At 36.1% G+C, this 13,361-nt stretch overlaps 1 protein-coding gene across 12 annotated transcripts in view; it reads right to left on the bottom strand.

Annotated features, from left to right (window-relative positions):
• DMD (dystrophin) overlaps positions 1 to 13,361 on the bottom strand; it is a 1,276,803-nt gene that overhangs the window by 814,556 nt on the left and 448,886 nt on the right. For 11 of the 12 annotated variants that reach the window (XM_080377714.1, XM_080377711.1, XM_080377709.1 and 8 more), the window contains 2 exons: positions 5,281 to 5,462; positions 4,181 to 4,303 (listed from right to left, as the gene is read on the bottom strand). In XM_080377714.1, coding sequence (XP_080233840.1) covers positions 4,181 to 4,303; positions 5,281 to 5,462 — 305 coding nt within the window. The remainder of the gene's footprint in view (positions 1 to 4,180; positions 4,304 to 5,280; positions 5,463 to 13,361) is intronic. The other variant, XM_080377713.1, reaches the window with a different exon arrangement.

Raw genomic sequence — 13,361 nt, 5'->3', positions numbered from 1 at the left:
GTGATCAAGCACAGACCAAACAACAAGGAGGCACCAAAGTCAACAGGTTGGCAGAACTGTGATTTCCTTTGAATCTCAGATGTGTCACAGTTAAGCAAAGCAAAACTTGTCTGGCCAAAAATCGTGCAACTAAAATATTAGGGCTTGCAAGTATACTTTTGAGTGACAAATAGAATAAAAATTCAGAAAGGAAGGGTGAATTTAAAGATGCACAGCTTGTAAAGGTCTTAGGAAATGTGAGGATGGGGAAAATGAAATGTGACATAGAAGAATAGACAAGGGTAGAAGATAGAAGGGAAAGGACTTTGACAGATCATGGTGTAAGAGGAAATGTTATTGCTTCTTGCCGATATGGAGCTCAGAGATTCATAGCTCATTTTATTTATAAAATTTCTGACAACTGACATATGCAGTAAATGTATGGCATATATGGTCAAATTTGCAGGATAACATTCAAAATCTTTGGAAAGGATTTGCATGTAATTTATTTTTCTTCTGCATTCCAGTTGGCTCATGCTCAGACTACAAAATCTATTGGACCATTTTTGCAAATGCAGAACTTTAAAAGAATCACCCAATTAAACACTATGACATTTGAGATCAATCTCAGTAGCTAGAACCTCTAGAAGATGAAAGACTTTTTGTTGATAGTTGCTACATTCTTTCTTTGATTCTCTTGAGGAAACTGGAATATTCAAGTCCTGTAAGGTGAAAGTTTGCAGAGATCTTAAAAGAAAAAAAATTACTTGTACACTTCAACAGAAGACCAACATACTTCGTGAAAACCTTGCTTCTCAACGAGAGCACCCAAGATACCGTTGAAACTGGCAGACCACAGTAAAAATCTACTGGCATTTTTCTTTGATAACTAGGGGGGGAATCAGAGAAAGTTTATTAAACTTTACAAAATCCGATGAAAAAAGTTTACTTCATCTTGGTTTCTTTAATGCAGTCACCTAAAGAAGGAGAATTTATTGAAAATCCAACTTGGCCGTTGCAATACCAATCATGGTATCCAAAAATCATACTATAGGTGGTAGAAAATTGGAAGGCTACTGATAATTGAAAAGGAAATAATATTTATTTGAATTAATGAAAATAATGGGATTACTAAGGTGTATCAGCCTCAAATATTTAGAAAAAAATTACCAACCACTATTTTATCAGGATTATAAATTTGTTCTAATATATAGATGATGACTATTCTTCAAGAAATACATGGTTAGAGGCAAAACCATCATTACCACTGATTAAGACATGCATATATTGAGTTGCCATATTCATAGAATCATAGAATCATTTAGGTTGGAAAAGACCTTTAAGATCATCATTTCCAACCGTTAACCCAGGACTGCCAAATCCACCACTAAACCATGTCCCTAAGCACCGCATCGAAGCGTTTTTTAAATACTTTCAGGGATGGAGACTCCCCCACCTCCCTGAGCAGCCTGTTCCAATGCTTCACTACCCTTTCAGTGAAGAATTTTTGCCTAACATCGAATCCAAACCACTACTGGTGTTACTTAAGGCCATTTCCTCTTGTCCTGTTGCTATTTAGAAGGGAGAAGAGACTGACAACCACCTCACTACAACCTCCTTTCAGGTAGTTGTACAGAGCAATAAGATCCACACCCACCCACCCACCCCTGAGCCTCCTTTTCTCCAGGCTAAACAACCCCAGCTCCCTCAGCTGCTCCTCATGAGACTTGAGCTCTACACCCTTCACCAGCCTCATTGACCTTGTCTGGACACACTCCACCACCTCTACCTCTGTCCCAAAGTGAAGAGTCCAAAACTTAACACAGTATTTGAGGTGCAGCCTCACCAGTGCCAAGTACAGGGGGACACACATTTCCATTGTCCTGCTGGCTACACCGTTTTGGATAGAAACCAGGATGCTATTGGCTGCCTTGGCCACCTGGGAACACTGCTGGGTCATGTTCAGCTGGCTGTTGACCAGCACCCCCAAGTCCTTTTCTGCTGGGCAGCTTTCCAGCCACTCATCCCCAAACCTGTAGCGTTGCATGGGGTGGTTGTGAACCAAGTGCAGGACCCAGCACGTCTCCCTGTTCAACCTCTTACAGTTGCCCTCAGCCCATTGGTCCATCCTGTCCACATCCCTCTGTAGAGTCTTCCTACTCTCAAGCAGATGAACACTGCCCCCAACTTGGTGTTGTCTGCAAACTTACCAAGGGTGAACTCAATCCCCTCATCCAGATAGTCAGTAAAGGTATTAAACAGGACTGGCCCCAATACTGAGCCCTAGGAAACACCACATGTGACCTGCCACCAACTGGATTTAGCTACTTTCACCACCACTCTTGGGCTTGGCCATCCAGCCAGATCTAAATCCAGCACCGAGTACACCCTTCCAAGCCATAAGCAGCCACTTTCTTCAGGAGCATGCTGTGGGAGATACTGCCAAAGGCTTTACTAAGGTCCGGGTAGAAAATATCCACAACCTTTCCCTCATCCACTAGGTGGGTCACCTTGTCATAGAAGGAGATGAGGTTTGTCAAGCAGGACCTGCCTTCCATAAAACCCTGCTGGCTGGACCTGTTCCCCTGGCTGTCCTTGCACATGCCACATGATGGCACTCAGGATGACCTGCTCCATAACCTTCCCCAGCACCGAGGTCAGGCTGACAGGCCTGTAGTTCCCCAGATCCTCCTTCAAGCCCTTCTTGTAGATGGGCTGCCTATCCTGTAGATGAGATACAAACTGGTACCATTTGCAATACAAGTTTATCTTGATTATAATGAGACTGTGATTGGTGATTTTCACTCAGGATTTCTAAGGAAATGCTTTTCATTTGTTAATATTTTTTGTGGCTGTAGCACAATAGGACCCAATTTCAGTTAGGCCTTCAGATTCTGCCAAATCAGCAGAATTAGAATATTATAGTAGTTGTTATTGCGTAAGTGTAATAGACAAAGCTTCCAAATTCAGGAAGGTGAGATCTGAAAACTGGAATGCAATATGAGGACTGAATAATAGAACAATATTTTATTAGTACATTTTAACATCTACTTGTACATTACACTTGATGGAGGGGTGTTGACAAAACCTACAATCGATTACAGTAACAGTAGTTCAAGAAAAAAAAGCTATATCATGACTCTTCATTCTTCTTCATTATCAATATAGTATCTAAGTAGAACAAATAAATTCTACCCTTTTTAAACATCTTGTTTAAAAGCTGTATTAATCATCACTGCAAGTCATTTGATGTTAGAAAAATGTAGCAGGGGCTCATGCTTATGTGCAACGGATTTCTTTCCTGGAGTATTTAAAGGAACTCTTTATCCAGTAAAATACCTGTCACTTGAAGAGTAGATTTGGAAATGCAGTGCGGAAATTAAGTGTGATTTTGCAATATATTTTTAGAGATTAGATACAGATAAGTCTGCACAAGTGAACTCATACTGTAGTGTCGAATACATGCAGATCTCTTTCCCCCAAAGTAATGAAAGGAAAGCATGTTGCATTGCACAGTGTGAGCTTTGGCTTACACAGCTGTCAAAAATTTTAACTACTGAAATCTTCATTATATGGATTCCTTGAAGCAAATTTTATTGAACTACTGCAGCTATTTAAAAGTCAAAAAACACTGAATGTTGACATGCTGTCACTTGTGATAAAATGACCAGCTGTTATAATCTAATAATCCAGGTCACATAAATAATATTAAATTTAACGTTTCCTCTCTCTTCTTTCCAACTACAGTAACTTTCTAAGAGAAGTTATTACCTACTATTTTTTTTAATAGATATGAAGGTGAGGAAAAGCAAAAGAAATCTAATGGTTCTCTTTTTTCTATAATCAAACCTGAGACAGAAATACAATAATTAGATGCCAAATACAGGGGTTTTTTTAATTATTTGTCTTTCTAATATTCTTTTAAAGTGATATATGTAGTATTTTTGAAAATCACTTAACAAGGAAGCAGTTTCCCTTCAAACGACACTGTTTGAATGCTGTTCATCCCTAACAATCAGCATAACACCTACCGCCAACCGTGCTGAAACACACAGTAATAAGTAACCACTTGACAGATGCTAAAAAAACGCTGGAAAAAGTAGGTAATCAAAATCAGGTATAAGCAAAATGCACAAACTCTTTCACTCCAAGCACAAGCTTAATAAAACAGTTTTTAAAACAAATCATAACATTAACAGACCTGTGGAGGAGCCTGCCTCCTTTTTTGGTCAGGGGACGTAACATACACAGCTTGTGCATATGTGTAACTTTTGAACCGTGGTTTAGAAGGTGGTGAAGGTCCCTGGGGTACACTGACTGTGATCTACGAAGAAGAAATTAGAGGTGGAAAGAACAGACATATGGATAAGGTTATGGATTATAGAAGTAAAGTAATGATTTTAAGAGCAGCTGAAGAAAAAGAAGTAGGAATGTCATCATCACTTATATTATTCAAGGAGAGTGTTGGTACTCAACAGTCAAAAATAAGATGATATTAAGGAATGCTCTCACTTAATTGGACATCCTTTCCAACAGCAACAAGCTGTCAGGAATCAATAACGGCAGAACACCAATGTAAATTGAAGGTACTTTATGATTTACAAGAAAAGGCTCAAAACCAAGTGATCGTGTAATACATCCTGAATAAACAGAGACAATACTCATCTACTCAGTACTCTAAAAGAGACTGAGCATCCCAAAAGCAAGATACAGATTGAATTCAGACAAGTACACTAGGCCTAAAATCCACTAAAGACTTCAGCAGAAGCTGTCTGATTATTTCAGTCAAAACCGTAATTAACATTGCAAGCATAAATTAATTCCAAGTATTACATGAACTTTTTGAGAGGCAGACTGTGAGCTGAGAACAGATGATTTTAAAACATGTCAGTGTAAATAAAATGCTAAAAAATTAAAAAATTATCATGAATATGCAGAAATGTCAACTGTTATACTCCATTAAAGGTAAAAAAATAAATTCTACATCTGTGTTTAAAAGCAGAACCTCCACCAGTTTCTGTGTTCTTCAAAACACCCAGTGCTGCAAAAAAGAAGTGCAATGCACTTAGCTGCTGAACAGTTACTTTTAAAACAGGCCAGTGCAAGGTAAAAAGCAGTACGCAAGTACTGTTCATGCAGACAAGTACATTTGACTTGCCTGTGGTGAAAAGACTTTTTCCATTATGCCTGTGGGGTTTTTTTTGCCTTCCATTGGCCATTTAACATCAAACTTACGGGGTAGATAAGGGAAACAACTACTTCAGAGCAGCAAGATTAAAGCACAAAAGTGAAACAACTCACTTCTTGTGAAAAACGCTGTTGATGATGTACTTGTATGTGCTCTTCTCTAGTGACCCTTGAGTGTCGTGGCAACATCTCCACCTCCCTGATGGCTTCCATGGTGACTTGCTGGGGCAGAACTTGGAAGAGAGAAGTCACGTACATTAAGATCGACTTCTTATCTGGACAGGCAGTTGCAACGTCTGGAAGGCAAATTAACATGCAACATTTCAGTTTCCACATTAGACATGAGAAATAACCAATCATCTTCATGGGAAGTTGATAGACTAATGAGTAATCTATTGTCCATGTGAATTCTCTAGAGACTAATTAGAACCTTACAATCAGTTCCAAAATTACAGACTACATGTGCATACCAATGAAAAGCCAAAGTTTATACCAGTAACTTATCTCATTTGACAGAAACTTTCCATCCATATTTCTTTAGTCAATATGCACACAGTATACAATTTGACACTATGATCCTCATTAAGCAGGACTACACATAGGAAAAGGTGCATTTTCTTATGCTCTATAAATACTGCATTTAAAAATAATGACAAGCTCATTTTCAAAGTGGTGCCTTGTACATTCTCTTCATATCATTTAGCCATCGGATATGACAATGACATAGGAAAAAAAAATACGGGTTTTTCTAGTGAATGGGTTCATACAAAACAACTATTGAAGCTGACCTCTAATATAGCTAAATAGCTTTTATATTCTACTTAGTCTTATATTCTTCATGAAGTCTGTGGAACATCTAAGGAACAAGGTATTCACAGACATTAAAATACATAATAGAACAACTCTTTAGGGAAAAAAAAAAAAAAGGACCATAAAATCTCTATGGACTTTAGCGTTAAGTACAAGAAACTTCATGTGAACACAATGATGATTTCGGTTTTGCACGTAGCCGTGATATACATCAGCAGGAAAAGTGGTATATCTGACTCAGTATTTCAAGTCAATAGCAATTTGTAAAAATATAAGGCATGGCAGCTCTTGGAAGTAGCTACTTTGTTATTTGCTATTTACATTTACTCGTACACTCAGTCTATAGTGAATGAAGATGTAAAAAGACTGTTGTACAAGAAATTTATCATTAATTCCCTAAGTGTTTTAACATGACTGCTGGCAGAAAGTCAAGAACTATGCATTTTTACTGTCCTGGATCAATTTTGGGAAACCAATTGACATATTGTGGCAGACTCAATAACGCTATTGGGTGGTATCTCATTCTCTCTTCCTAGAATGCACAATACACGAGGAAAGGCACCTTATGTTAAAAGCTTCACATACACTTGGAAATGTCCTATCAATATTTTCAGTTTGTCTTTCTGACCTATCTTCACAGCTTTGCTTGATACATTACGAAAGAGAGCTGAAGGTTCAGTTCTACTTAGAATTGGCTGAAAAAATTACATACTTCCTCCAGCATCCCCACCCCCATCAGATTTATATTCTCAGTGGCCACAGTATACAGGATTTGCTCATTAATAAAAAAAAAACCAAAAACACAACCACACACACACAAAAACACACAACCCCCCCATGCCATTTCCAAGTCTAGTCACACTACAGCCCTCAGTCTCCAAGGGCTTCACTTCTGTGATAGAAATCAGTCCAGGAAGTATTTTGCTCTCACCATATTCTTTTTTTTATTATTATTAGTATTTTAACACCATTTTTTATCCTCGGCATCCACTAGTAATTGATGTTTACAAGAATATCCATGCCATTATACAGGCAAGAGTACACACTGAAAGAATAGACATTAGTGCCAGCTGCAATTTTTCCATTTGTTGTTCGTTATTTTCCTTTTCAAAATGTTCTGGTAATCAAATAGGCAAATACCTTATCATTTATATACACAAATGTATCACACAATAAATAAAGCAAGTACCTTGCAAACAATATACATGCCAAAACCTGTTTGCCTATTCTATCTGACAAATAAAAATTACATATGCACCTGCCAGAATCCACTGGCAAATAGGAAAAGATTTGATTATTTAATCACAACAAATAGCTAAACAGCCATTGTTGCAAAGCCTGGAATATCAATTTGCCTCTCAAATTTCTTTTTTGCAGACTCTTGAATTATCAGAGCAGGAATGATTTCTGCTATCCTGTCTTATGCCTTTGCCTTCATAATTCTTTCATTTTGAATCCTTGTCTAATACCTTGTCTTTACCAACTGTTAAGACAGTTGGATATTTGAAGTCCTAGTAGTTAGGCAGTGAATAAGTTTTAAATTTAAACAACTAGCTTGCAAGGAAGTTCACTAATTTCTTAGAAATATGTCTGTTTTCAGTTCTGGGGGCAAAATACCTATGAAGCCCAGCTACATCTTCTAAAAACTTATCTCCAACTCTCAGAAAATACAGAAGATATTTAAAAAAAAATTAAGTCAATGTATGTAGACTATGCCATTATTCAAATATGAGTTTAGAGAGAAAAAGTAAGAACAAAGAAAAGAATTATCCAGATTTTTTTAAAAAAAAATCTCCAAATTCAGGTTCAGAATCAATACTTTCTGAATATTTTCATCCATATTATTGTACAATGAACATCCAGGATAGGACTGAAAAGAATAAATAAAAATAAAAACAAATTAGACAAGTCAAAAGAGAGTTTAAAATGGGAAGCATCATAGCATTAACACAAATTACATAATTAACATGTTCATCAAGCAAGAATGAGAAAGACTTTGGAGAGCTCTGAAAACTATTCCATCTCTTTAACAAGATACAGTTATACAAATGTATTGGAAAAGTTTCCAGCATAAATTTTCCAGCTGTTGATAAAAATCTTCTACTGTAGAAAACTTTATGCTGGCAGATTAATATTTTCCAAAAGAAAACAGTGACTTTCTGGTACTCAAACTAAAATATGTCACATGAAGCATATTGTTCACAGAAGTAGTTTTTGATACAACTTGTTATACACAGGCTTACTTATTAAGGCATGGTTTCTTTAAGCATCTCCTATAGTGAAAGAAACAAAACTCCTTTTTAGGATACAGAACAAGGTCCTGACTGTACTGGTTTGTTCCTGCATCCATATGTTCTCTCAACAAGTAATTCCCTTCTAACTTTCCTGTTTCTGGTGGAAAGAAGCGATTTTAAGAGATGAGTGAAAGTGAGTATGATACAAAACACCTAAATAAGCTTCATATTAAAAAGTACTGTACAGGTCAACCAACAAGAGCAAAATCTAGTATTTCGTTATACAGTGTTACATTATGTACATACAGCCACCCACAGAGTGCAAATGACAAACATTCATGCAAATGTTGCTTCCAATTTTCAAATACATGTCTACTTATAATAGAGCCATGCCCATTTATTTATATTTAGCTTTCTCGAAGCTTTGACCAAATATCAGTTCTGACATTATTTGTGCTGATTCCACTCACTCTTTTTATCAAACTAGTGGCAACATAGCTTTGAAAGAAGAAAGCTTAAATGCATGCCTCATTGCCAGAAAGATTATATTACTGTATCCAAATTGCTGATGTGGCTTCTTTACACTGGGAGACAAATTCTGACATATACTTTACCTTATACAGTGCTAAGAAGCAAGATAAGACTTGAGCCCTAAAAACACAAGAAATCCTTTGTCCTCAAAAGAAGTAGGTAGGATTTTCAGGTAATCACAAAGTAGAAAACACTGAAAAATGTAACTTTAAATCCTATACATCCCCTAATACTTTTTGCTTCCATGACAACAGTAGTAAAAAAAAAAACAAAAAACAAAAACAACCACAAACACACTATTTTAATATTATTTGCTGCTGACCCACATGAGATTTTAAAAATCATACTAAAATCCCATTGCTCTCCCTTCCATATCACTGAAGGAGATACTCAAGGTTGATTCTGATTTTCAGAGCCTACACAGCTTTTCTTCCTGATAAATGGGGGCTGCTGGTTTTTATTCTATCAAAGACATTTTTCCTTTTAAGGATTATTAATACTAATATACCATTAACATTTATTAGAATTTCTGAAAACAATCCTACTGCTATTTCCAAATGCATCTGTTTAGAAAGGACTTAAAAGATGCACAGCAGATAAGCTAACTGCAGAAGCCCTCATTGTTGAGATAAGACCAGTCTAACTCCTATTTAAAAGATTAGTTTCTACAGTGCAGACTCATTACAGGAGGGATTTCAGTGTTTGTATGGAAACTCCCACTGTGGCACCAACTTCAACTGCAGTATCTAAGATGAGGGCAAAGTAGAAATATTTTAAAATGTACAAATATAACTTACATATTATTTTTTTTTATTTTACCTTTTAACTTCAGGAACAAGGGTGAACATTTCAAAACACATGCACATCCCTCTGCTAACCTGTCTAACAAGGCTCACCAAAACACTTTGAATGAGCTTCCACAAAACCTGTCACATATTTTGATCACATTTTGATTTGAATGAACCTAAATCTGCAACTGAAACTGCATGAAAGTATATGAGACTGTACTACTAAAAAAGTAACTGCTTCATCTTAAATAGCAAGAAAACCATGGTTTCATTCCCAGATGGATGCATTAGATTTGGTGGAGCAGGGATAAAGAGATCTTCAAAACATTACCTCCAAAACTAAGGAGAGGGGGAAAAAATAAAAAGAAAGGGAGAAAACTATAAACATGGTAATTTGTACTTCAAATCCATATATTTGGTCACTTACTAACAAATCTGTTTGCAGACATTAAGTATGACAGAATCATGAGGTCTATCTTTGATCTGCTGTCATTGGTAACTTCTTATTTTCCTGATTGCGGAAGCATGAGACTAAATATAGTTTATTCTTATTTGAACACCAAGAAACAAGCAAGATTATCAGGCAAATATAAGATGTTTTTCTTAAATTTATAAAAACTTTTCCCCGGGCTAGCACCGGGTCCCAAATCGATATTGTTCTGCAATCTGTGTTCATATTAAGACTATACTGATGGTAATGATCGTGGCAGGAACAAAAGAAGTGGTAATTGTTTACTCTGTTGACACTGCTGCCAGTAGGTCCTCAGAGCTATACAAACTGTGCAGTCTCTCAAAGGTCAGCCAGTAGCTGCAGCATCCGCTCTGCAACTACTGACCTTTTTTTTTCCCCTCTTGTTTTTTAAACTTGTAATTATTTTCTGCCCTGGTTTTGTACTCTGTTAGTAGACTGCATGTTAAATTCAAAATGAAAGAAATCTTTACAACAAATCTCAAGGAATAGTACTGGAATTGCAGACAGACAAAAATGGAATAATTTATGGAATAACTGTAAATATTGAAATCTGAAAATTTAAACTGACAATTCTTTAGCAAAGTTAAAGAGCAGACAACTGCGGTCCTTTTACTAAAATGAATTCCTTAGTGCACTTTCCAGCTGAGGGAAGGATATTTAATTAAACAGAAATCTATGTGTCTACAGTCTCTTGGGGAGAAGAGTTAGAATCTAAATAGGAGGACTGTATCATGCAGTTCAGCTTATTCCAGTCCCCACTGGTACTAAGGGTGAATTCAAGTCCTTTTAGTAGAGAGCTAAATAAATCATTTAGCATGCAATCTTACACAAGTTAAAAAAACAAAACCACCTGAACCATTAAATGCCTTCAGTTCTTGCCAGTCATATACACAAACAAACAAAATATTATTTGGAACAGGACTGAGCAAACCACAAAATTTTCGGAAGGCTGTCAGTGGCCTACATGTATAAGCATGGTGATAACAGACTATTGTTTTGCAGATCAAAATTCACATTTTACAAAATGGAATGTTAGCAAAAGGCACAAAATACATACAGATAATTGAAGCAAGAGTGAAAACCTGGAGGACAGCCCAGTGCTGACCTACACATAGATAGTGGCACTGTTCTTTTTCTTCTTTTCTGTAGATATGAATACCCATTCACCTAAAACTAGTCTGAAACTCCCAGAAGAAAACACCATTAATTTTTCAACAGACTTTTCCTTAAGAAAGTAAATGTGTTAAACCTCACAGTTAAGACCTACAGAATACCTTCAAACTGCTGAACACAGCCGTCCTTTGTGGGTTGTGTTGAATGAGGTCACAACAGCAGCATAAAGAAAATCTCTTCAGAAGATTAACACATTTGTGTTTGCCTTTTAGAATTATGAATACAGGTCAGGATTTGTAGAATAAAGTTCTGTGGGATTCAAATGTACCTGGTATTAAAAAGTTCAGTGGCAGAGGATACCTTAAATATGTCTAAATGTCTGTTCTGATCTGTTGGATGATTGTGAAGGATTCTTGGACTAAAATCCCAACACTGTCCAGGGTGAAAGAACTTGAAAATGTCTCTGGTTTTGAAATCTGCAAAATCAGACTTAACACCTATGCTGAACAGTAAAGGTGATCCTTATTTTTCTTCAGTTTCCTTACAATGTTAAATATTTATTCAATAACACCACAACCTCTGCACCCTAAACTATAAGCATAAGCAGCTTCTTAGCAGTAAAGATAGAGACAGAAAGAAATTAAGTAAAATGGCAATGAAATAAAACGCTGGTTTGGAAAAAAGTGGGGGTGCATGTTAATATTTTTATCATACATGTTGCATATTGATATTCTCACCAATGAACATGAGTGTGGCTCTCATCAATTTACTGAAACAAAAGGCAATATTTAACTTTCTCACATCACTCATATACATTGCTGAAAGCTGAAGCTCATTTATTCAAAACCCTCAATTGTACTGAGGGGAGCAGTGAGGGGAGCAGGTAGGGCAGAGAAAACTAAAATATACCCCACCACCTAGGTCCTACTGAAGAGTCCAGAAAAGAAAGAAAGTTCAAAAGACTTATAATGACTGATATCTAGATTCTGGAATAGTGTACAAAAATGGTAACATTAACAGTCATCCCAACAGTAATTTTACTAAGAAATTTGAGATATCAGCACATGGGCCAACGTTTGAGAAAGCCAAAGGGCCAATGTTTCAAATATTGTACATTTTCCATTTTACTTTTATGAATATTTACCCTAGAAAAAATTTTACTTATATATTTCTCTCCTATCCCTGTTAAAGGCATATTTCATTCAGCATGGAAACTATGGCAACAATACGCAGAGACTGAAAAAGTATTTCTACTATAAAGTTTCACTGTACCTATTCTCCAAAAGCTAGACAGTATTGATTCCACCTGAATCCATATTATCTGTTAGCGTAGAATCAGGAAGACTTTGCCTATTGGGGCTGCCTATACACACACACAAAGTAAAAAATTGTCTTGAGAAGTTTAGCTCCAACTCTGACTTGTTTACTTGCTGCAAAATTAGATGCACAGTATATGCTTTGCTGATTCTGTGCTTACAAGAATTGTGAAATATAATGGAAGAACTTGAAGAGCAATGTCAGTATTAGCCACTTGCAAAAGCCAGCACAATTAGTAAGCAAACACACATCATCAGTGACAATTAATTAAAATAAAATGGACAACTCAGATGTATGAATCACATTCAGCTTTGTTAATTACAACTATCACACATTTTGATCAGACTGATTAAGAGAATTTATTTAGTATGTAAATTGTTTTATAGCAAATAAATCTGAAAGGTAAGAATTAAAAAATAAATTAAAAAATTACAGACAACTCCAGTAATTAAAGATTTCATAAATTAATGTGGAAATAAATTAATTACGGTTTTTTCATTGTAAAATCTAGCATTTTACATAGAAGGGGAAAGATTTCTAACTTCTGAGGAATTATTTCACTAAAAATGAAGCAGATCAATGTGCTGATCTTTTTCTTTAGGCTAATCATGATGAAAAATAGTCTAAAATATGTCATGCCGATAGTTTTTAAAAATTGAAGTTTTGATCAAATGTTTATTCACTGCATTCTGTCCTCCAGCAAGTTATTTAAACATAACTATTTTTTAACTGAAGAAGAACCTTAAATGTAATTATCTGGGGGAAGAGAACCGTTCACGATGGACAGGCAGAACATCTCAAGCCCATACCCTAAGGTATTTAATACTTTTTCAGCTAGAAACATCTGCTCATGTTTTGCATAAAAGTAAGCTTCTATTTGCATTTCTGCAAGTTTCTATGTGTAGAGTGTTGGAGAAATAGTGAAAGAAA

The sequence above is a fragment of the Falco punctatus genome (assembly GCF_963210335.1).
Source record: "Falco punctatus genome assembly, chromosome: 2".
Lineage (NCBI taxonomy): Eukaryota > Metazoa > Chordata > Aves > Falconiformes > Falconidae > Falco > Falco punctatus.
Note: the sequence above shows the minus strand (reverse complement) of the source record. Positions and strands in the feature narration are given on the sequence as shown.